Source organism: Camelina sativa, chromosome 5, assembly GCF_000633955.1.
Source record: "Camelina sativa cultivar DH55 chromosome 5, Cs, whole genome shotgun sequence".
NCBI classification, from domain to species: domain Eukaryota; kingdom Viridiplantae; phylum Streptophyta; class Magnoliopsida; order Brassicales; family Brassicaceae; genus Camelina; species Camelina sativa.
Genome location: NC_025689.1, coordinates 1,886,535 through 1,909,357, shown reverse-complemented (window position 1 = coordinate 1,909,357; position 22,823 = coordinate 1,886,535). Strand labels below are relative to the sequence as shown.

General features: G+C 35.3%; 8 protein-coding genes and 1 non-coding gene across 15 annotated transcripts; 4 read left to right on the top strand and 5 right to left on the bottom strand.

Moving 5' to 3' along the window:
• On the top strand, positions 1,543-6,286 carry LOC104784910. 3 transcript variants are annotated; one of them, XM_010510014.2, is made up of 12 exons: positions 1,543-1,827; positions 1,909-1,995; positions 2,071-2,295; positions 2,385-2,546; positions 2,638-2,691; positions 2,870-3,025; positions 4,334-4,420; positions 4,524-4,757; positions 4,933-5,097; positions 5,250-5,303; positions 5,399-5,545; positions 5,638-6,275. In XM_010510014.2, the coding sequence occupies exons 1-12, from the start codon at positions 1,675-1,677 to the stop codon at positions 6,019-6,021; spliced, it is 1,908 nt and encodes a 635-aa protein (XP_010508316.1). In that variant the 5' UTR covers positions 1,543-1,674; the 3' UTR covers positions 6,022-6,275. The 3 variants fall into 3 exon arrangements, with proteins under 3 accessions (XP_010508316.1, XP_019101184.1, XP_019101183.1); XM_019245639.1 differs by lacking the exons at positions 1,543-1,827; positions 1,909-1,995; positions 2,071-2,295; positions 2,385-2,546; positions 2,638-2,691 and adding an exon at positions 4,126-4,235 and having other exon boundaries at positions 2,937-3,025; positions 5,638-6,286; XM_019245638.1 differs by lacking the exons at positions 1,543-1,827; positions 1,909-1,995; positions 2,071-2,295; positions 2,385-2,546; positions 2,638-2,691 and adding an exon at positions 4,075-4,235 and having other exon boundaries at positions 2,944-3,025; positions 5,638-6,286.
• Positions 6,367-8,458, top strand: LOC104788773. Its single transcript, XM_010514555.2, has 2 exons — positions 6,367-6,696; positions 6,771-8,458. Exon 2 carries the CDS (start codon positions 7,007-7,009, stop codon positions 8,312-8,314), a length of 1,308 nt encoding a protein of 435 aa, XP_010512857.2. The 5' UTR covers positions 6,367-6,696; positions 6,771-7,006; the 3' UTR covers positions 8,315-8,458.
• LOC104784909 (cytoplasmic tRNA 2-thiolation protein 1) lies at positions 8,433-11,130 on the bottom strand. Of its 2 annotated transcripts, none has more exons than XM_010510013.2 (10): positions 10,633-11,130; positions 10,235-10,349; positions 9,948-10,090; positions 9,731-9,850; positions 9,516-9,628; positions 9,348-9,440; positions 9,201-9,241; positions 9,038-9,104; positions 8,844-8,955; positions 8,433-8,737 (listed from the first exon to the last, which is right to left on the bottom strand). In XM_010510013.2, exons 1-10 carry the CDS (start codon positions 10,726-10,728, stop codon positions 8,570-8,572), a joined length of 1,068 nt encoding a protein of 355 aa, XP_010508315.1. In that variant the 5' UTR covers positions 10,729-11,130; the 3' UTR covers positions 8,433-8,569. The 2 variants fall into 2 exon arrangements, with proteins under 2 accessions (XP_010508315.1, XP_019101186.1); XM_019245641.1 differs by having other exon boundaries at positions 10,235-10,341; positions 10,633-10,788.
• LOC104784908 (major facilitator superfamily domain-containing protein 12-like) lies at positions 11,283-14,784 on the bottom strand. Of its 4 annotated transcripts, XM_010510012.2 has the most exons (14): positions 14,612-14,784; positions 14,221-14,470; positions 14,068-14,137; positions 13,739-13,935; positions 13,559-13,634; positions 13,387-13,470; positions 13,232-13,311; positions 12,998-13,124; positions 12,856-12,915; positions 12,734-12,784; positions 12,479-12,637; positions 12,256-12,388; positions 11,966-12,173; positions 11,283-11,362 (listed from the first exon to the last, which is right to left on the bottom strand). In XM_010510012.2, the coding sequence occupies exons 2-13, from the start codon at positions 14,397-14,399 to the stop codon at positions 11,998-12,000; spliced, it is 1,392 nt and encodes a 463-aa protein (XP_010508314.1). In that variant the 5' UTR covers positions 14,400-14,470; positions 14,612-14,784; the 3' UTR covers positions 11,283-11,362; positions 11,966-11,997. The 4 variants fall into 4 exon arrangements, with proteins under 4 accessions (XP_010508314.1, XP_010508312.1, XP_019101185.1 ...); XM_010510010.2 differs by lacking the exon at positions 11,283-11,362 and having other exon boundaries at positions 11,721-12,173; XM_019245640.1 differs by lacking the exon at positions 11,283-11,362 and having other exon boundaries at positions 11,721-12,173; positions 13,232-13,239.
• On the bottom strand, positions 15,637-16,864 carry LOC104784907 (protein YLS3-like). The gene is made up of 2 exons (XM_010510008.2): positions 16,444-16,864; positions 15,637-16,135 (listed from the first exon to the last, which is right to left on the bottom strand). The coding sequence occupies exons 1-2, from the start codon at positions 16,781-16,783 to the stop codon at positions 15,918-15,920; spliced, it is 558 nt and encodes a 185-aa protein (XP_010508310.1). The 5' UTR covers positions 16,784-16,864; the 3' UTR covers positions 15,637-15,917.
• LOC104784906 (protein YLS3-like) lies at positions 17,437-18,992 on the bottom strand. The gene is made up of 2 exons (XM_010510007.2): positions 18,481-18,992; positions 17,437-17,913 (listed from the first exon to the last, which is right to left on the bottom strand). Exons 1-2 carry the CDS (start codon positions 18,818-18,820, stop codon positions 17,639-17,641), a joined length of 615 nt encoding a protein of 204 aa, XP_010508309.1. The 5' UTR covers positions 18,821-18,992; the 3' UTR covers positions 17,437-17,638.
• Positions 20,007-20,726, top strand: LOC104784905. The gene has a single exon (XM_010510006.2). It carries the CDS (start codon positions 20,094-20,096, stop codon positions 20,523-20,525), a length of 432 nt encoding a protein of 143 aa, XP_010508308.1. The 5' UTR covers positions 20,007-20,093; the 3' UTR covers positions 20,526-20,726.
• Positions 20,777-20,858, bottom strand: TRNAS-GCU. The gene has a single exon. It is a non-coding gene; the product is annotated as a tRNA-Ser (tRNA).
• On the top strand, positions 21,540-22,437 carry LOC104784903 (probable E3 ubiquitin-protein ligase RHC2A). The gene is made up of 2 exons (XM_010510005.1): positions 21,540-22,048; positions 22,389-22,437. Exons 1-2 carry the CDS (start codon positions 21,540-21,542, stop codon positions 22,435-22,437), a joined length of 558 nt encoding a protein of 185 aa, XP_010508307.1.

Sequence of the window (22,823 nt, the reverse complement as noted above, 5' to 3'; positions counted from 1 at the left end):
TATATTTCACGATCCTTAAATTAATTAGATAACATTTTAAATCAAGAAAAATACAGAGAATATGTTATCCGATTAATTGGGCACATAATAAATAATAATTATCGAATTTCTAATATGTGGAATAATACGACTTGCTGGAATTGACTCCGCTTAAGTATGGAATACCAATACGGACAATTTTCTATGGGTCAGTGTCAGTCTTCTTTGTTAGTTTTCCTGAATATATATATGTGTTCACATGCATTTATTCGTAAACAAAAAAACATTTAACGGAAAAGTAGAGAATTGATCGCCCACGTAAGTATTATCTAAAATTAAAATACGAGTCTATTTACAATACAAAAATCAAATATCCGTTTTCATAGCAAAGGTTACAAAAAACTTATGTGAAACATTTACAGTAACACATACTATAATTCTTCCATTTCACAAAAAAATATCGTTCTGACAGATTTTTTTTGAGTTATATGAACACACTATATGAACAGATTATGCAACATTTTACTTATAATTTAATTTCAGAGTTTATGTATTAGCTTCTGATAATAAATAAAACAAAGTTCGGTTTGAAAAGTCTAGAACACCAATTCTAAAAATCGATATTTTTAAATTCTACAATATGCCATAATTATATTGGCCAATAGGAATCGAATTTGGGGTCTGTACTATTACTAAAAAAAATGTAGGGAGAAAATTATTATTTTTAAGTATTGACCTCATAAAGAAAACAGAGTTACCTGGTCATAATAGAGACGACTCGTTCTTGTTTTTCTTTTTTCTTTGTCATAATAGAGACTCGTTCAAACTCTATAAATTTGTCACAATCAGAATCAAATGGATAGTGGAACAATACTATAACACGTAACGCAATATATCAACGAGACATCTTTTTGAGTTAATAATTATAAAAAAAAATGTTAGAAATCTTTTTTTTTTTCTTTCTAGTTACTATTAAATGCTAAACTTTACACAGGGAATTGTTTTTCTAAGATACCATTGCAGAGTATTGTTTTGTTAACATCACAAAGATAGTATATTGTTACTAGAAATCTGTGAGTGTATATGCCAATTTAAACCCTAACTGGAGCATTACATGAGATAGCTCGGCAAATTATCCTCACAACGAATATTCTTGATATTAGAAAGAGAAGTAGCCATATATATTTTGAGGATTAATCAACGACAAGGATCTGTGGAAATAGAAGCCATACATAAATCTTATACGGGTTACGTTCATTATGACGATAGATGCACTTCACATGAAAGGGAATGAATTGACAACATGAAGCTAATAAACCTTGGTATAACAAGAGAAATTTTCTTGCTCTGATGAAGCTAAGCTAAGCCTTGACTGATGAAAGTCATGAGCCAAACTTTCATTTCGATTAGAAGTCAGGAGGGGTTGTGATGATGCTTAATTCATGAGTCAATTTTCATAGATTTTTAAGTCAGGAGGGGTTGTGGTGATGCTTAAGTCATAAGTCAGTCTTCATTCATGATGTAATTTAGTAATTATAACCACGAATAATGTTAATTTATTTCTTAATTTATAGAATATATGAGCAATTAATCTACTCCTATAAATTCCAAGAGTAAGTAGTAGCTGATAGAAAATTTAAAACAAAAACTCGACGGAGTACGTACGTAGTTTAGAGGAATTTTACTTAATTAAACATGATGGGAGTAGGTGCTCTTGCGGTAGCTCTGATGATGATAACGGTAATAACCTCTCCTTGTGTTTACGGAGAAGAGTTCTCCGATCCCCAGGAAATTAAAGTACAAAGACTTTTGAGACGGCTCAACAAACCTGCTCTTAAATCCATTAAGGTATATCTTAACCCCATGCTTTAAATATTCGCAGGCAACAAATTGTTGAGATTATACTTTTTGCTCTAATCTCTCTTACAGAGTGAAGATGGAGATATAATAGACTGTGTTCCTATAACTAGTCAACCAGCTTTGGATCATCCTCTACTTAAAAACCATACTATACAGGTTTGTCTTCATTTACGATATTTTTTTTGTTTATATATGCATGATCATGTTGAGACGAGAATTTTTTGCACGTAGATGAGACCAAGTTCTATCACAGAAGATGAATCTAAGAACACCAAGAAAAAACAAAAGGCTATAATTCAGGTGTGGCACAAGAGTGGAGATTGTCCGGAAAACACTGTTCCTATAAGAAGAACAAAGAAGGAAGATATTTTACGAGCACAATCTTTGAAGAGTTTCAGGAGAAAAACTCATAGACGACGCACTGCTGAATATAAAAGTCCAAATGATGGCCATGAGGTACATCATCTTATTTCAATTGTCCTTGTGTTAAGTACTGTCATGTGGCGTTACTGACATTTTTTCCCATTTTCTGGAGCCGGTTTTAGTATGCAATCATGGAATTAAAGACGGGAAAGTTTTTCGGGACAGAATTTACAGTAAATATCTGGAACCCAAAAGTTCAAGTTTCAAATGAGTTCAGCCTGGCTCAGACTTGGCTTGTATCTGGAGAAGGCCCTAATACTAACACCATTGAAGCTGGTTGGCAGGTCATGTCCTAGTCCTCCATTCTAAATAAACTAGTTTCCTCACATGCAAAAAATCTTAATTGACACCTATCTTTGTTGCCATAATTTGTAGGTTTTTGACAAAATATACCATGATAATAATACTCGATTATTCGTTTTCTGGACGGTAAGTTCCCAAATCCATGAAATTTTAATTTTGTGTGTAAAAAACCCTAACTATATATCAAGCTAATCATTTGAGAAATTTCACGTTGTGGGGGAAAAAAATTATATATTACCACACTATAACCAGATTTTATATTATTCCCTGGCCTGAATTATTAACTAAAATTTTGAAATTGTAGAACAATGGATACCAAGGACCTGTGTGCTACAATCTGGCTTGCCAAGATCCTGGTTTTGTTCAAGTGAGCACTCGTTTTGTTGTAGGTGGAACAATATTTAATCCCGTGTCACAATACGACGGAGAACAACAAGAGCTCTCCATGAATATAAGGAAGGTACAAATCTTAACAACACCACTGTAACAAAAAAAAAAGAATGATTATCCTTCAGATATATAATTTACTCCATTTCATGAAAAATTTGTGAACCATTATAAATTATGTTTATTCAATAAATAAAAATTAAAATATTTATATTTTTACAGGGGAAAAACTAGATTATGTTTATTCAATAAATAAAAATTAAATTATTTTGTATGAAACTAATTAATTTTTGTATTTAATTAAGGATATAAGAAATAAAGTATTAATTAACATAATCAAAAGGAATATATATCTTTAGTTTTTAATTACTAAATCAGTAAATCTCATATATATATGTGTATATATATATATATATATATCTTATTATTTATCTTTGGCTTTTATTTTTTTCGGTCAACAAAATATATCTATTTCGCCAAATAAATTTAACACCAAAATAGTCCAAACTGATTTTTTTAATAAAAAATTAAAAAGGCGAAAACAGTAGTTTCGTACAAAGTAGGAGGTAGCATAAAGCTTGGATTTCACAGATGCTTTTCGAAAAATATCATGTGTTTTTTTTCTTTAATTTATGAATAAAAGCATCACATGAGTTTATTGGTCACCCGGCCTAACTATATATGGGTATATTAGAAGGTAACATGAGTTCATCTGAACCAAAAATTAATGGACACTATCTGTAAAACAGATGTAGTAAGTGATTAAATTAGGTTTAATGGATCAATGGGTAAAATAGACTCTCTTTTGCCTTTCACAATAATATGTGATCCTTACAATTTATATTTTAAATCTAATGTACATATCTATTGGTTGCCAAAAAAAAGATTACTAACAAAAGCTTTCTTTATTTTTTGTATTTTTTAAAGCTTTCTTTATATTTTATACAAATTAAAAACAACTGTAAAAGTTATTTTTTTCTTTCCTGTTGCTAGATTTTAATGATATTTTCCATATTTTTAAACAAAAAAAACACAAAGGCCCATATATATATATATATATACACCATGTCCAAATCATCTTCCAACAATTATTTTAAAAGTTTTAAGTATACGTACTAACAGGAATAATGCTTAATCATACGGTGACTTTTCGCCTTCTTTGGGTGACAATAGCACTTGTAGTCGGAACTTTGCCTGGAATGAGCAAACTCTCCGATATCCATGAGAAGAAAATTGAGCAACGGTTGAAACAACTCAACAAACCTGCCGTTAAATCTGTCCATGTATACATATTCATAATAACAGCTACCTCTAGTTTGCTATTTCTCAATATTTTCTTGCCTCTGTGTTTTGCTTTTATTTAGTTTTTTACGTTGGACAGAGTCCAGATGGAGATATAATTGACTGCGTATGGATCTATAACCAACCAGCTTTTGATCATCCTTTACTTAAAAACCACATCATTCAGGTTTTGTAATATTTTTTCTTATTATTTCTTTAATTTCTCTCTTGAATTCATATTAATTTACTTCTACGTTTAACTCTTAACACTTTTTGTTTCTCTCGAGGAGATGAGGCCGAAAAGTCACTCCTTCAGGGACAAGCCCGGAGATAAGAAGACAGACTTTATACTTCAATTGTGGCGCACGAAAGGTGAATGTCCTGAGAACACTATTCCCATCAGAAGAAAAACAAGAGATGATCTGTTAAGATCAGATTCCATTGAAACTTATGGAAGAAAGAGTTTAGCAACCATTTCTCCAACTATTTATCACCTCCACGGTGATCAAACGGAAGTTCATGAGGTATACATAGTCCCGATCGACTCAAAACCTTCTTTTTATAATTAATTTTTTGGACGCTTATGTTTTTCAGAATAACTAGTAAGAGCCACCCTTAAGCAACTAATAGAATATATCTTTTATTTCATGAAATTTTATACCGGTTGATATTTTATTATTTTGTATTACATTATTGTAGCATGCGTGTGTGTACGTCGATTATGGTGAATTCCATGGCAGCAAAAGCCGTATAAGTATATGGAAACCAAATGTTCCAAATACGAGAGAGCTTAGTTTGGCTCAAACATGGGTCGTCAATGGAGATTGGGACACTGGTTTAAACACTCTGGAGTCTGGTTGGCAGGTAAATATTGTCCTTTTGTTTTTCTTGTGTGTGTGTGTTTTTTTTTAATGTCGGATTGGATCCATGAGACATAATGTCCCATTGTAGCAAAATTTCATGACTTTTTCACTCAATACGAATTGATAATAACTGTATACTCATATGTATAATAGATTCTACATGCTTTGTACGGTGACAATAATCCAAGACTTTTCACCTATTGGACGGCAAGTTTCCTTTTTTTTCTTATCTTATAATTGTCATGCATTGACGAACGTTTACTAATATTATTCGACAAAAAAAATACAAAACATATATATAGAGCGATTCATACGGAGAGATCGGCTGCTACAACCTTGACTGCCCAGGCTTTGTTCAAGTGAACAGATATATTTCTCTTGGTGCAGCTTTCAACGCTATCTCGACCTACAATGGTGACCAATATGATTTTCATCTAACTATTGAGAAGGTATAGTTTATCTAGAAGTGCTGAACAAACACAACGTATAACATTTTTGACAAAGAGGATCATCTCTAAATTAATTAAACAACTTGTTTTAGGATCAAGATACCGGACTTTGGTGGCTTAAGCTTGAGACATATCTAGTCGGATACTGGCCGAGCTTAATAGTTCCAAAGCTAGCAGATTCAGCACGGAAGATCGTATGGGGAGGTGAAATTGCGCATTATGTTCAAGGCAGACGGGAACACACGCTACCGCAAATGGGGAGTGGCCATTTCGGAGAAGAAGGTTTTAAGAAGGCGGCTTATTTCAATAGCATAGAGTACATCGATAAATCTAATTATCCGATCACACCCTTTCCTCAAAATCTTGAAGCAATCATTACTCGGCCCGAATGCTATAACCTCAAGGTTGGCTCTAGCCGAAGGTGGGGAACTTACATTTTCTATGGTGGTCCTGGACACAACCCTCAATGCATATGAGAGATTAGGTTAACAAGATCTTTAATTGTACTTAATAGCGTTCTAAAGAATGTGTCGACTATTGAAGACTAACAAATTGGTTTTGCGTTTTAAGTAAAAAAAAAAGTCGTATCAATATTATATGACTGACTTTTAATAAGCACCACGTTTCTTTTGTTGGATAAACGTAACAAAGTCGTTGTCACTTGTCATTAATTCACTTATCAAGTGCTACCTTGCACGATTTGTAACTTGCAGAAAACAGAACAAAGAAGGATATGATAAATTTATGTATATTTAGTATAAAACCTTGCACGACACCTTCCTTTAAATCGATCAGCTTTGACTTCTACGTTTAAGTTTGCGTTTTTATCATTCACAAAAAAAAGAATATGCTTTACACTTATCCTCTCTTTCTTGTTTCTAAGCAATTAACACCAATGTACTTGCATTTATATAAATAAACCCATGACTCCAAGTTTCCTCTGTTTTTAACAACCACAAAAAGGTATCCTTTGTTGACATATCTGTTATCTGTACATCAATCTTCCTGTGTATGTTCCTCTATCCGAAATACGGGAAATTGCCTTTCAATATCAGATCCTTCTCTTGAAGATGGATCAAAGAAGATTCTCAAAGCACTTCCCGTCGAAACTGCCTTCAAGTTTCCCTCACCATTGCCTACTTTTACTCAAGGTTTGTATCGCTTCTCATTGATCCCTCTCTCTCTCAATCACTTTAATGATTTTGATTTGACTTGCATCAATCAGGTGATGGTTTTGCGAAACGAACCATTGACTTGGGAGGTGGTCTGGAAGTTAGTCAAGTTTCGACATTCAACAAAGTTTGGTCCATTTATGAAGGAGGACCAGACAATCTCGGAGCCACATTCTTTGAACCATCTTCAATCCCTTCCGGTTTCTCCATCCTCGGTCACTACGCTCAACCAAACAACCGTAAACTTTTCGGTTGGGTACTCACAGCTAGAGATCTCTCAAGCAACACAATGAAACCCCCAGTAGATTACACCCTCGTCGGAAACACCGAGTCACTCAAGATCCAACAAGACGGACCTAGTTATTTCTGGCAGCCCGTTCCACCTGAAGGATATCAAGCCGTTGGTCTAATAGTCACAAACTCTTCACAAAAGCCACCTCTAGACAAACTACGCTGCGTTCGTTCCGATCTAACCGAACAATGTGAAGCTGATACATGGATATGGGGAACAAACGGAGTCAACATCTCAAATCTAAGACCAACCACAAGAGGAACACAAGCTACAGGTGTCTCTGTAGGTACATTTACATGGCAAACCCAAAACTCCCCTCCTTTACCATTATCTTGCTTAAAGAATACAAATTTCGACTTCTCTACAATGCCTAATGAGTCCCAAATCAAAGAACTGTTCCAAACTTATTCTCCAACGGTCTACTTCCACCCAGACGAAGACTATCTACCTTCCTCTGTTAACTGGTACTTCAACAACGGAGCATTGCTATACAAAAGAGGCGAAGAATCAAAACCAATCCCTATCGAATCAAACGGTTCTAATCTTCCACAAGGCGGATCAAACGATGGATCATACTGGCTAGATCTACCTATAGACAAAAACGGTAAAGAGAGAGTTAAAAAAGGAGACTTACAAAGCACAAAAGTGTATCTTCACATCAAACCAATGCTCGGAGCAACATTCACAGACATATCGATCTGGATCTTTTACCCTTTCAATGGTCCTGCACGAGCTAAAGTCAAATTCGTAAATCTACCGTTGGGGAGGATCGGAGAACACATTGGAGATTGGGAACACGCGACGTTACGGATCAGTAACTTCACCGGAGAGCTATGGCGAGTGTTTCTATCGCAGCACAGCGGTGGAGTTTGGATCGAAGCTTGCGATTTAGAGTTCCAAGGAGGAGGAGGAAGTAACAAACCTGTAGCGTACGCATCGCTTCACGGACACGCGATGTATTCGAAACCTGGATTGGTGTTGCAAGGAGACGATGGGGTTGGGATAAGGAACGATACGGCGAAGAGTAAAAAAGTGATTGATACTGGATTAGGGTATGAGGTGATTGCGGCGGAGTATGACGGCGGAGGAGTGGTTGAGCCGCCGTGGGTTAATTATTTGAGGAAATGGGGACCCAAGATTGATTATAACGTTGATGATCAGGTTAAGAGCGTTGAGAGGATATTGCCTGGGTTTCTGAAAAAGGCCTTTGTTAACTTCGTTAGGAAGATTCCTAATGAGGTTTATGGTGAAGATGGGCCTACTGGGCCTAAACTTAAGGGAAACTGGGCTGGTGATGAAAGTTAAAAAAAAGATGAATTTGTTTGTTTTCTTCTTTAGATTATTCTTTGTTAAGTTTGTTGTTTATAAAATTCTTCTTAAACCTTGTTTATGTATATGTACATAGAAAAATTAAGTTTGGCTAAGTGAAAAACTAAAAAATATTGGAAATTAGTGCACATATTTTTATCATAATAAAACAATTCAGATACACACCCAGCCAAAAAGAAAAATAAGTTTGTGAAAGGAACAAGATTTTCTTAGTTTTTAGTTACCAAAATTTTAGAAATCCAGAGATCCACATTGTTTGCTCTCTATAGATTTCACAGCAGGTCCAGGCTTCTTTGTTTCCTTTTTATGATCACCATTTACGCCTCTGGGTCTTCCAATACCCATCTTAGGTAAACCACGGTTCAGTCCTTCTAACAAAACACAAGCTTTACACCATTTCTGCATATCATGTTTTAATCCCAAAACAATCAAACAACTATATATTAACTCTATGTTCTAATGATGCATGACAACTGACACTTTATGTGATAAAGAGAGGTCTCACCTGGCTAGAAATATACCCACATCTCTCACACGTTCCTTGCTCAGGCATCTTTGTGGTTGTTGCTATTCTAAAATCTTCTCCAGATTTTATGATGTCCAGGATCGCCCTTGGCCTGCACTTTGTACAAGTTAGAGATCAATATTTGACTCATGGTTGTAGTGGATATTGACAGGAAAAAGAAGTCGAGAAAGAACCTTAGTCTTTCCAAATCTTTGATGAACTCACGGGCAAACCCACGATACGCATTAGGAGAGTAAATGCCTGCAAACACAACAAACGAAGAGTTGTCTTGGCTGAAAATGAAATCTACGAACAGAGAAAAAAAACTCTGCGAAAACTTTAAAAATGCACACTTACATTCAGTAGAGAAGTAGTCCAGCTTCTTGAAATAAGCATACGTATAGCAACGTTAAGGTATATGGCAAAATATTTTCGTTAACAAGTAACAGTAACATAAACCCATCAGTAGTAATCAAAACAGAAGGACGTTATAGTGAAGGATATATGACAATCTCCTTTTCGTATGTATACTTGAAAGGTTTACATCTTGGAATGGGACCATCTTCACCAGTAGTAATCGATGTGCACCGACTTAATCTACAATAGCCAACATTACAAAAATCATTTCATTTAGGAATGAGAAATTTACTTCAATTATCAAAAGATACTTACCTAGCAATATCCCCACGCAATATGTTCAAGAGAACGGTTTCGGCTATATCATCTGCATTATGTCCAGTGACTAGCTTATCTACTTTTAGTAACGCAGCTCCTCGATCAAGTGCCTTTAGATGAATCAAACAGAAGCAAATTAAACACAAAATTGTTGTTGTTATGCAGAGTTATTGACAAACTGTAGAACCGAAAAAGGAATATTGTTCCCCTACCTGTCGACGGAATACACCACAAAAGGTGCAATTGTTCTTCAAACCGATCATTTTTACAATGTCATCCATTGTCCATCCATACAGATCTTTGTATGAAACAATCTGAAGAGGCAAACCATACTGAAAGAAAGAAATACAGAATCCATCAAATGAAGAGAAAACAAAAACGTCAAAAAAACAATCACCAATCACACATAGAATTCAAAAAGAAGCTTACTTGGACTTCGTTCCGTTTAACGGTCTCAAGTGAATCATCACGATAACCCGTAATGCCTTCATCTATGGACAAGAGAAAGAGATCCAATCCGTAATTGTGCCGTCTGTTTAGTTCTGATAACACATATGCTAGAACTGTAGAATCTGCAAAACAAAGCCCCCAGCTTTTTGGATTATTTAATGAACCAGCTATCAACTAAATCAATCCAGGACAATCTAAATGTGTAACAGTATTATGTTGAAGCAAAAGATGAACATAAGTTTGAAGGTTGAAAGAGAAGCAATTACCTTTTCCACCAGAGGCACCTATAGCAACTCGTTCACCGGATTTGAATAAACGATTCTGAACAATGACTTGATGAATCTCCTCCTCAAAAACCTCATAGAAACACTCTCTGCATATCTTTAAACACACAGACTCAATCACTTCTCATACATAAACACCAAGAGAGGAGGCTCTAGTAACTAAACAATACATTGGGAAACTAAAGATTTGATTTTGATCCAATTCCAACTAAAAAGATCGATAATTTTTTATTCGATTTCACATATCATAATCCAAAGCAGTGGAATTCATAAAAGAGCCAAATCTTACAGTATATAAGTTTGTTCCAAGCTTCTTCTTAAAAATCTTTAGCTAAAACCCAAAAAGAAAACACGAGATTCTCGGCGACAAGAGAAGTTACCTGTTGAAGGGTTTTGGGACGTTTGAGAACGGGACGTCTCAGGTTGCATAAGCAGCAGAGACGAGTGGCTCCTGATTTCTTACTCTTGGCCTCCATTTCTCACCGGAGCTCCTCTTGCTTGTCAGAGGTGAAAAGTGACCCAAACTCGACGAAGTCAGAGTGAAAAGCCATCGTTTTTGTGTATATGGTAGGGCTTTGACGGAATACGGAGTCTGCGTCTGTCTTGCCTGAGTTTGACTCATCGCTTAAGAGTAAAGATTAGATAAACAAACACTGATGCGGTTATTTTTTCTTTTAAACTCTCAACTCTGTGACTGTAACTTTTATTGGCACAAAACTTGGCTTTCATGTCTTCATGCACATCTCCCGTCTGGCCATCTCCATTGCTTGATTGGTCCCAAGCTTCAGCGATGGTGGTTGTAATGGCACAAGCACATGCTACCTGCGTTCTTATGAGATAGGATTCATTTACATTTACTTGCTCAGTATCTTCCTCTTCTTCTGTTTTCCGTGCTTTTGTTCTTTACTTGCTCTGTCTATCTTATTGCTCTCTTTCGGGTGTTCTGTTTTCTATACTTTACTTTACTCTGTTTTCTGTGCTCTGTTATCTTTTAGCTCTGTTTCTTTAAGGTGCTCCATTTTTCTCTGGCCTCTGTTTCTCTACTTGTTATGTTCTCTAACTTATAAAATGGAGCAGATTTTTTGCTCTAAAGAAGCCTCTTCCCCCTAGCTAGATGCAAGAAAACAAGATGAAGAAGAAAAAAAAATCCTTCTTTTGTCACTTTATCTGAGTAAAGATTACGTTATTACTCATTGCTTATACTTCTCAACAATATTCATCTTCCCGGTCTCAAAAGGCCAGAGAATAACCAAATAAAAGAACTTAACATTACATCACAAAGACAGATATACATTGATCTATATCCCAAATATGGTGTAGTATGATCAATTGCTTATGAATCAATATCCCTTTTTCTCAGAATCTGTAAAATAGAGAATCTATGTAATGGATCAAGTGAAGTAACTTAACCACCTTGATGTGTTTATCAATTTATCTATGTTCTAAATTTATAATGAAAACAAAAGAGTATTCACAAGACTCGTTCTTTATTCATCTATAGGGACTCACACAAGGAAGATACAAAGAAGAAAGCGACTTACGAGTAGCCAACATGGAACAGAAAATCAACTTGTATTAATTTTTAATGACTTTCAAGTAATTTTTGTACATATGTTTTGCCTGTTGCAGTATGATCTAAACTTTTCCTTTATGAACAAAAAATTGAAAACATTATACTGTCAAGTAACCAAGTTTGAGTTATGTTTACCATACCAGAAACGTTGCATATCTTCCTTCTGTTCTGTTCATTCTAGTAGTAGTGGTTGACGCAGAGGCTTTAGAATTGTGCTATCGAGTTCCATAAAATATGTTACAACAACTCCAATAAGCGAGCATACAGCTGGAACAAGTCCTAACCCATATCTTGTCACCGAGAAGTAAAAATGTTGGTTGATGTTTACATCGACCTTTGGTGAAGTGCCTGCATCATTTTCCAAATCACACTTTTATCAACTATCTCTAGATATTTATAAGATAAATTTAGAAAGAAAACAAAAACTTACTTTGATGTGACTGAAGAACATATAAAGCAAGCCCACATGACATTTTGTCTAAGAAGCTTAATGACCCACAAACGAAAGCACATCCACCGAGTTCTGAACCAATCAACACACTCTGCATACTGATTGCTGTCACCTGTGAATAAAATGGTGATTATCAAAAGATTGGTCTCTAAGTTACATGTAAACACATGAAGACGTCAGATCTAAGAAAGGATTGTCTTACCAGCATTAATGCATTTGCGATGCCGATAAAGATAGAGATGGCATACATGTAAATGTTAATGCTTCTGGACAATAAGAGGATTGCTACACCGCAGAATATCCAAATGATACCACCCGCACAATAATATGCCTTGAGGCGTTTTCCATTCCATGGAATCTCCTACAATTATGGGAATATAGTTGTAACATAACACACTAAGAAAGAACAAAGTTTAGAGAAGAAGAAGAAGTAAAATGCGTTTAAACTTTTTGCAACCTGAAGCATAACCGATACAACGAAGCTGCAGATGTAGATTATTGCAGGGATCTGAAAATTAAAGATTGATCAGTAAAATTTTGATGATCATACTTTCTACAGTGCTTTTGTATTGATTTTACCAGAGCTTTAGCGGATTGAGCCATTTGCAAATCATCAATAACAAAGAATGCAAGATATGCCTGCCAATATTAAAGACATCATGAAATGTAAGTATTTGATAGTATCAAAAAGAAGCAAAGCATGAAAGATACAGAAACTAACCTGAGAAACATTCAATACTAATCGAGTGAGGAGATAAACCATAGCAACTTGATAGTACAGAATTTTACGGAACCAATAAGACCACGGTATTCTTGCTCGGCTAGTTTCTCTTAGATCTATCCGCAGCCTTTGAGAATACATAAAAACCAACTCATTTTCAATAAAATATCATCTATCATGCAAGAAACTTTGGTAAAAACTGATTTAAGCATTTCAGGGAAAAGTGTGCATTACCTTGGTTCCTTTGTCCCCATAAGAAATATGACCACAAAGCAACAGCCAACGGTAATGGATGAGTAAGCAATCCAACGATACTGTAGACTTAAGGCAGACTTAGAATCATATCCAAAGGCATTAAACATAAACAAGTCGATAGAAGAAGCACAAACCTGAGTTTCGGTATTTTCTTTTGTCCCGGCCTCACTAACACCAAATACAACTAAAGCAATCGCGTATAAGCCTAAATTAGCAACCTGAAATAACAGTTATATGGAAATGTTAAGTATAAGCCTAGAAAGACATTTTAAAGAGCTCAAAAAAAACCAAAGGGAAAGAACTAACCATGCTAAACGCGTTACGGGAGCTTGTTAATGCTACTCTGCTTGTTGAGTTCAGTGTAATGCAATTGACCATAGCCCTAAAGAACATAAAGTTAAAAAAAAATGAATATCTTACATAGTAAATTTGAGATTTACCTAGAGAGAAGATCAAACGGAAAAAAGAAAGATTGTTTTTTTTTACATGTGAGAAACCTGAGTAGCAGCCCATCCTATATTGAAGATAGCTGCAAACATACTGTACGATAATGTTTCAACAGTTAAAGAGTTACTGTTGAGGAGTGTACAAGGCAAACAACCGCCAAAGACAGATGAAAATGAGACAGCAACTAGTAAGGATCCTGCAGCATGCCAAATTTTGAAATGCCCAAATCTGTCAATCTGCTCATATGAAAAAGACAGATTTTGTGAGATACTAAAATACACGGTTCCATTGCACATAGATCAATCAATTTTATCTCAATTAAGACTACTCTTAAATCAAACAAGACAACAAAATTTAAAAAACTTTACCAATTCACCAACGAAGACAGTAGCAAAACCATCTGCAACTTGACCAGAGAGCATGACAATTGCAGCATCCCTACAGAAGAAGAAAAAAGAACTCAATCAATCTCACTAATGCCACAAATTTAAGGTACAAATTTAAGGTATTGTTGTATGTACCTTGGAGAGAGGCCGATTTGGGTTAAAAACAAGAGGAGGTAAGTGAACCAACAAGAAGCAGTAATGTCATTAAGCATATGTCCAACTCCATAGTAGAACACAGACAACCTTCCAAGTGGTTTCGTCGATGGATCCTCTTCCTCCTCATCGTTCCTTCCGACAATCACAGGTGACGTCATCAACCAAATTGGTTTTTCAGAAGAGACAAATTTTGTATTTTTTTTGTAATAGTAATCCTACAATTCAAAATCTGCATGGAAGAAGACACATCGAAGATTTTTCAAAACAACCCAAAACCTCGAATAGACTCAATTGTATCTTAAAATAAAAACACGAACTTTTTCGGATTGAAGAAATTGAGGAAAGGTGAGAATTTTCAACTTTTTCGTACCTGTTGAATGAAAAAAAAAAAAGGAAGAAACTTTGCAATCCCAAAATCGAATTTTGATTCAGAGATCCTTTTAGAATCTGTTCAATAGATTATCCAATTCCCAAGGAAACGGGAATAAGAAGAAACCAAAGAAAAGGAAAGAGACAACGGTTGTGTCGTGTGAGCGAGCTTAACGAGAAACTTTAAAAAGTAAAGGAAAAAAATAAAAATTTAGTATACAGTAATACTTTCCGGCGTAATTACGTCATTAATATTTTTTTCTTCGATTTCAAATTTAATTATTGACTAAAGAATATTGAATGAATTACTACTAAAAAAGGAAATTAAATGTTGTTGACCAAAAAAAAAAAGAGAATCACGACCATATGAAAGAGAGACGAAACTGACCGTAGTAGATAATCTAGGAAACCGTGCGGTCATGTGATTGCTCTATAGATTTATGGTATGGGGACACTTTGGATAATTTATATACTATTGATACTATATGGTTGCAAGTTGCAACAGTTTCTTCCAACACTATTAGTCTATTACTGTGTATTGGTGTTACTACTTGCCTCTGCCAAAGTGCAAACAACACTATTACTGTGTGTTGATGCTAATACTTGTCTCTACAATAGTATTTTATACTTTTAAGTATACAAATTAGGTATAGCCTAAATTCAGGTTTACCGAAGTTTTTAACCAACTTTAGTTGAGTAAGTTTTTGTAATCCCCCACGCTAATAAATAAGATCTCATTGAACCGAAGTCTTTAATTGATCAGTAGTCCAATTGATTGTTTTACAAGATGACAAAATCAAAAACAAAAAAAAATAAGTTTATGGCAACTTGGATCTCCACAACTACGTAGTGATCATGTTCCATTTGATCCTTGTGGTTCGCTCTTTTTTTTAATTATATTTTCTTGTGGATCTGATTTGCACTCAAAAGAATTCATCTGTCGCTAAGAGGCTTATCGGTTAATGAAATTGCGTGTGGATGCAGTTCACTTCAGTTCAAACAAAACCATCATACATTCATACTCAATGAATAAAAATTCAGAGTTTTTTTCTCAAGTAAAAAAAATATTACAAAAATAAAATTGATAAAATCATACAAGATAGAGAGAAGAGTTGTCATTTGTAGCTAGCTCGTGTCTCATTTTGCGCCATACAAAGAAAGAAAAAAACAATAGTTGAGAAGAGTTGTCACAAAGTGAAAACTACATTCATCAGTCAAAACCAAAAACAGCAACGGCACAAAATTAAAGCCACCGCAATAGCACAAAACCAACGTGACATCCTTTTCACACGTTTCATTGTTATTATCTAAAGGAGTATGAAAATACAAAATATTACGAAGAAATGGGCAACAACTAGCCATTGTTTACCAAAGAATTGGGTCGTCCGACCACTGTTGTTGTTATCAGATCCTGCGGTTGGAGGAACGCTAGGTGGGTCAGAAGCTAGGCCGATTTTGTGTAAAGCTTGATCTATTTGAAAGAACACTTGGGCTTCTGGAGATTTTGGGTCCAAGTGAAGGAAAGCTGAAACACCCATTTATTCCACCACAAAGTATGGTTTCGTTAATTTTGCTTCTATTAATCAAATTTTCAAGATAATACTCGAGTACTTAAAAAATTACCAACGGTCTTACGTGAATTCAGTTTCTTACACGATAATCAACATAGTAAATGTTTAATTTATCATTTAGAAAGTTATATTTTAATTAACTAAGCAAAGAACTGTCTCTAAATGTCCACAGTAAAATGAACCATACAACCAATTAACCACATATATGACTGTTTATGTCGTAAAACGGTAAAAGTCTTAGAGAGGTGAATAAGGTACGAACCAGGGCATTTAGCGACATCAGCAGTGACATGGCAAACGGAAGGAAGAGTGTAAGAGAGAGATATATTGATCTGGAGACCCAAAGCAGGATCGTTTCTGTCTTGGATGATAACACAAATACAGTTTTTCTCCGAATCTAGAATCTGTTTGAGGCCGGAGCAACAAACCGGCGTCGGAGATTTTGCTTGTCCTTTCATGTAAGGAAGACACGTGCCCATACTCAAACGCTCTTCCTTACACTGTTCTTCATTTTTTGCCTTATCGTCTCCACCTCCCACCACCGTAGTCGCCATTATTAAAGCTATTGATATCGCCACTAGAATAGTCCTCCATGATTCCATTTTTTTTTTCTTTTTAAATTTTTTTTTCTGATTTTATTTTTTTCCTTTTTGTAAAGAAAATGTGAGAACAAGAGATCTCAAATATCAAAATCATTATCTCTCCATAACGCGGAATCTGTGTATAGTAACTTTACAATAAGACAAAAGTTTATCAACTTTGTAAAGACTTTGGTAAGTCAAGTTTCAACCCTCTTTGTTTTGTTTTGGCCGACCTCTTTTTTTTTTTTTTTTAGTTTTCAAGATCTTAAAAGAATGTTCAAATCTGTCAAAAAGTATAATTCTTCATAAGTCACTACAAGTCTACAAGATATTTTACTAGAAGATTTTTTTTTGAACAAGATCTCTTTAACTCATTCGTCGGTTTACAAGTGACTTAATATTTATACTCAAGTCTTCGAGTCAAGGATTATAAAAAGGACTGTAAAAGTAATGAAGTTGACGCTAAAATTTAGATGTCGTGTGTAAGTCTAACGTCTATTTTAAGTTTTAAAGAACGAAGCAAAATCCATTCACGTTGCCTTTATGGCTTTATCAATATGTTTTTGAGTCATTTAAAAACCAACGTCGACCCTAGTTCTTAACTAGGTTTGATAAAATTATCGTATTTCTTAAAGAATAAAATATCAAAGTGTTTCAAATAAAATAAAATAAAATAAAAAAGCATTAAACGAGACATAGAAAAACTGTAGTTCGTACGTTCTTATTTTGCGCCACACAAAAATAGAAAGAAAGAGGTCTCACGAAGCAGAACTAAATACATCAATCAAACACAGTTACGGCAAAAACCAGCGTCACTCTCCGATTGCGCAAAAGCAACGTTACATACTTTGTCACTTTTCGTTACTTTATTGTTATCTATACGAGGAGGAAAATATAACAAACTACGAAGAAATGGGCAACAACTTCGATCCCTAGCCATTGTTTATGGAAGCTTTGAGCGTGGTTCGAGCCTGGCACAGAGGTCGTTCGACCACTGTTTTTACCATCATCGGATCCTGCGGTCGGAGGCATGCTAGTGGGTCCAGGGGCCGAGCCAGTGGGAGCAGAGGCTGAGACGGTTTTATTTGAACCTTTAGCTAGTTGGTAGAACACTTGGGCATCTGGAGAATTGGGGTCCAAGTGGAGCAAAGCTGAAACACCCATCCCAACAAAAATTATGAGTTTGCTAATAATCTATAATCCATTTTAAAATCTTGTTAACACTTAAACATACTATTTGCATACTCTGTTTTCATTCTAAAATGTGCTATATATCGATGTCCATCAGTACATTAACATATGACTAATTACTTCACAACTTTTACTCATGTTTTACTCTTGGCTTAATTAGATGGTAATATAAATGACTTTTAACTAACTAACTCAATTAACTACTTTTATGGTGGATTTGTTATTTTTTTTCGGTTTTGTAGAATTCCACCAAATCAGCTAATATAATTTAGTCAAATGTTATATTGGTAGAATTAAAACTAGAATTTTAATGTCTTAAATCAATGATGATAGTTTACAAAAGTCACCCAAATATGCCAAACATTAATGATTCTACACTATAATCATAAATACTTGGATTCAGTTAGCACAAACACTCTTATGTATCCAACAAAAAATTGGTAGCATCCTAATTCTTATTTTTTCACTAATCCAACGACGACGCAAACTATTATATGGTAGAATTGTAGAGAGGTAAAGGTACGAACCAGGGCACTTAGTTATGTCAGCAGTGGCGTGGCAAACAGAAGGAAGAGCGAGAGCGAGAGAGACGTTGACCTGAAGACCCAAATCAGGATCGTTCCTGTCTTGGATGATGACACAAAGACACTTCTTGTTGGAATTAAGAACTTGTTTGAGGCCGGAGCAACAGTCCGGCGTCGGAGATTTTGCCTGTCCTTGCACGTAAGGAAGACACGTGGCCATACCCACCAGCTGCTCAGTACATTCATCCTTATCTTTTGCCTTATCATCTCCAGCAGCCACCACCGTAGCCAACATTATCAAAGCTATTGCTGTCGCCATTAGATTAATCCTCCATGACTTCATATTTCTTTTTTGTTACTATATGATGCTTTTGTTTTTTCAGTGTTATTGTTGTTGTGATTTCCACTACCATTCCATTCCTACCTCTCTTACGATTTATATAGCACTTTTGAGCTTTTAAGTTATTTTGTTTTATTTTATTGTGTAATTTACGCGATGATTGCGTTGTATGCGTTGTCGTCACGAGAAGTTTATCGGAGTATATATTGGTGATGGAAAATTGTGTCGTATATACATGCGAACGAACATGTGATCTCAAATGTCGACATCATTATCTCCATAAGCTCAATCGGTGTATGGTGAATTAAGGACCCATAATTTTAATTGTGGAGTATATTTTTGTCCATAGCAAACTATTAGTAAGTCAATTCTTAACTCTCTTTTGTCAAATTTCAATGTCTACAAAGCTAATTTCAGTTTGATAGCTACGTACGTACCCATTAGTTTTCGCCTTATTATAAAACCCCAAATCAAAACCTGGTAATCTACATAAAATAAAATTTCGTTAACAAAAACAATAAATGAATTAATCGAAGAATTAAACATATGTGTTATATTGCTTATCATTCTTTCTTTATTTTAATTACATTTTCAATTATAAAACAGCAAAATTCCAAAGAAAACAAAATTATTGAACATCTATATGCAAGACTGAAAATCACATCACTAATGTTTTGATAGCTATTCTTTGTCCTTAATAAAGCTATTTTTCAAAAAAAGTTATTCCCTAAAAAGTAAAAAGTAGCTCACGAGATGTTTTTGATAGCTAATAATTCATTTTTAGTATAAAGTATTCATACACCCATCCATCATAGTATTAGAATAAATAAATAAAATAATTGCCAAAGCTACCAAAAAAAAAGTTGTGGGAATGCATAAAGAAATGCTCATCACTCACACCTACACCAATCCACTAAGTGGGAATGTCGACTATAAGTGCTTTGACTTGTATGCGTTGACACTTTGTTCAGTCTTTTGGAACCCTACTACAAGCTAACGAGACCATTGCGTCATTAAAGAGGGTCACTCTTGCCTTTTATCGTAGAACTCACTCCGTTTCCTAAAAGGTCTATTGGGCCTTTACCTCTTAAGAAACCCAATAAAAACTAATTTAATACTACGGCCCAATTAATAATAAACAAAAGGTCTTTACGGGCCTAATATATATATTATTATATGCTTAAGATTCTTTCTTATCTTCTTCACCGACTCGTCATTAGTCATTATAATCGAGAAAATAAAGTTTAAAAAAAAAATCGAAGAAGAAGAAAAAAAAATGGGAGTAGTAGTGATCGATGGATCAACGGTACGATCATTTGTGGAAGACGAAGAGCAATTCAAGAAGAGCGTCAACGATAGGTTCGCGGCTTTGGATCTGAACAAAGACGGCGTTTTATCGAGATCGGAGCTACGAAAGGCGTTCGAATCGATGAGGCTGCTTGAATCGCACTTCGGAGTTGATGTGGTGACTCCTCCTGACGAGCTGACGAAGCTCTACGACTCGATCTTCGCGAAGTTTGATACGGATCAGAGCGGTTCAGTGGATCTAGAGGAGTTTGGATCGGAGATGAAGAAGATCGTGCTTGCGATCGCTGATGGGCTCGGGTCTTGTCCGATTACGATGGTTTTGGATGATGGTGAGGATAATATCTTGAAGAAAGCTGCTGATTTGGAAGCTTCTAAGCTTCAGAAGAAGGCTTCTTCGTGATCTTTTGAAATTGAAAGTAGTGTGTTTCGTCTTTGTGGTTGTGTTCACTTGTGTTTTTGATGTAAGCGAGAGTTTGATTAATAAAAAATAGACTTTGAATTTGTGAGATTTTGAATTGTTTGTGATGCAAATTTGGATTGAGTGAGTCGGAAGATTGTAAATAAGACTTGATTGAATAAATTGGAAGATGACATTTAATCATTTTTGTATAAGAAAATTTCGTTGAAAAAAAAAAAAAAAGGAAAAAGAATCGTCGCCTGAGAGATTCGAACTCTCGCGGGAAAATCCCACTCACTTAGCAGGCGAGCGCCTTAACCACTCGGCCAAAGCGACCTTTTGTGATACATCTGACACTTTACTATTTAAAAACTAATTCGATGGGCTTGCTGATGTTTTTTTTTGTTGTTACGTACACATTTTTTTTTTTTTTTTTTTTTTTAAAAGAAGTTTTGGGCCTAGGCCCTTAGTCTCCCTTTGCCGGGCCAGCCTCTGTAAATTTTCCCTACAGAAAATCGCAACCCCTCCCAAGCAGACTCGAACACAGGGGGCCATTTTTCTTTTTGATATGGCGGCAAACACTAGTAAAAACCACTATACTTCAAACTAGAGTCATGCGCACTTGTTCAATATATGTGTCGATCCGTTTTAAATTCTTAGTAAATTTATGTATATGGAAATTTAAATTTTAAAGATTTTATCAATCTTGACCGCTAGCTGCTTAGAGCATTACATGAATATGTACCGATATCAAACCATACATAATTGGAAGTCTGATTGGTTTTCGTAGAAAAAAATCATTGCAATTTGACCAAAATACACCATAAGAGCTAATTTATTGACGCTCACAAATTTTAGAAGAATCTTTGAATGGAAGGAAATACCAAAGTCCAAAACTTAGAGACACGCACCCATTTTTACCATATAACTAACATTCACATTATATTATAAGAATCTAAAGAGATATCAATTTTTTTTCTACTGAATCCCCTCTCAACCACCCAACTTCTCTCATCAATGTCGTCCTCCTCTACCCAAAACCAATTGGAGCTGCAGGAGTACACCTGTCAAGAATGTGACATCATCCTTTCGGTTCTCTCATCATCTCCCCCTTCCTCTCCACATTGTCCTCAGTGTAATCTCGTGTCTTCTTTTACTTCTTCGACCCCTTTTGGAGTTAGTCCTGATGATGATGATGATGATGATGATGATGATGATGATGATAACGAAGACGACGAGGAGGCTCGAATTCTCGATCCAATTACGACCGTTCTGATCTCATCTTCAATGCTGTCCTCATCAGACGAATCTTCTTTACTTTGCACCATTTGCAGGGAAGATTTCGTCGTCGGAGAACCTGCCTGGAAATTGCCATGCAACCATTTGTACCATGAAGATTGCATTGTTCCTTGGCTCACAAGTCAAAACTCGTGTCCTCTCTGTCGATTTGAGCTGTCGGTTGAATCTACTGAGGACGACAGTGGTCTAACCTTGTGGTTCGATGTATTGACCCTAGAGGACGAGTTGGAGGAAGATACGGAAATAGGGTTATAAAAGATTGATAACATTTGAAACATTTGAAACATTTACATTGATTTTCTTTGATAATAATAGACATATATATATATATATATATGTGTGTGGATTTGAAAATGAGAGCGTAATTGATTTCATTTCAAAATGTAATTTCATATTATGAATTTGTTTAATTACATTACATTTAGTTTATTTTCAATATGTCTCTTATTTTTAGTCATGTCCATTTATTTTAGAGAAATCGTAAGTAGGTTAGCACAATAGCACAACGTAGTCCCGTGATTTGGATTATATATGGTTCGATGTATTGACCCTAGGGGACGACTTGGAAGAAGAAGATACGGGAGTCACTCTCAATTACCAAAGTTTAGACGGCTAACTTTGTAGGGTTTTCAAATATATGAATTTGAAAATGAGCGCGTAATTTCATATAAAATTATTGTTAGAATCTGGAGAGAGTGATAGCTCCAAGATACACTCTACTCCAATAAACTCACAAGACACCAAAAAACAGAGTTTGTGTGTTCATGTCTAAAGAGAGTATAGTAATACAAGCTTAACAAGCTGTGTATACTTAGAGAATAAGCATGAGAGGCAGCAACACTTTCACATCAAAAAGAACCCAAATAACCTCTATAGAAACCGTGAGGAGAATGGAAGAGATTTAGATTGAAGGAATGGTAGAGACCAAGTATTGTCAAGGCTTGGGCTCTCCATGAGAATAGTATCAACCTAATCTACCCATTTTAATGTATAAGAGACTGA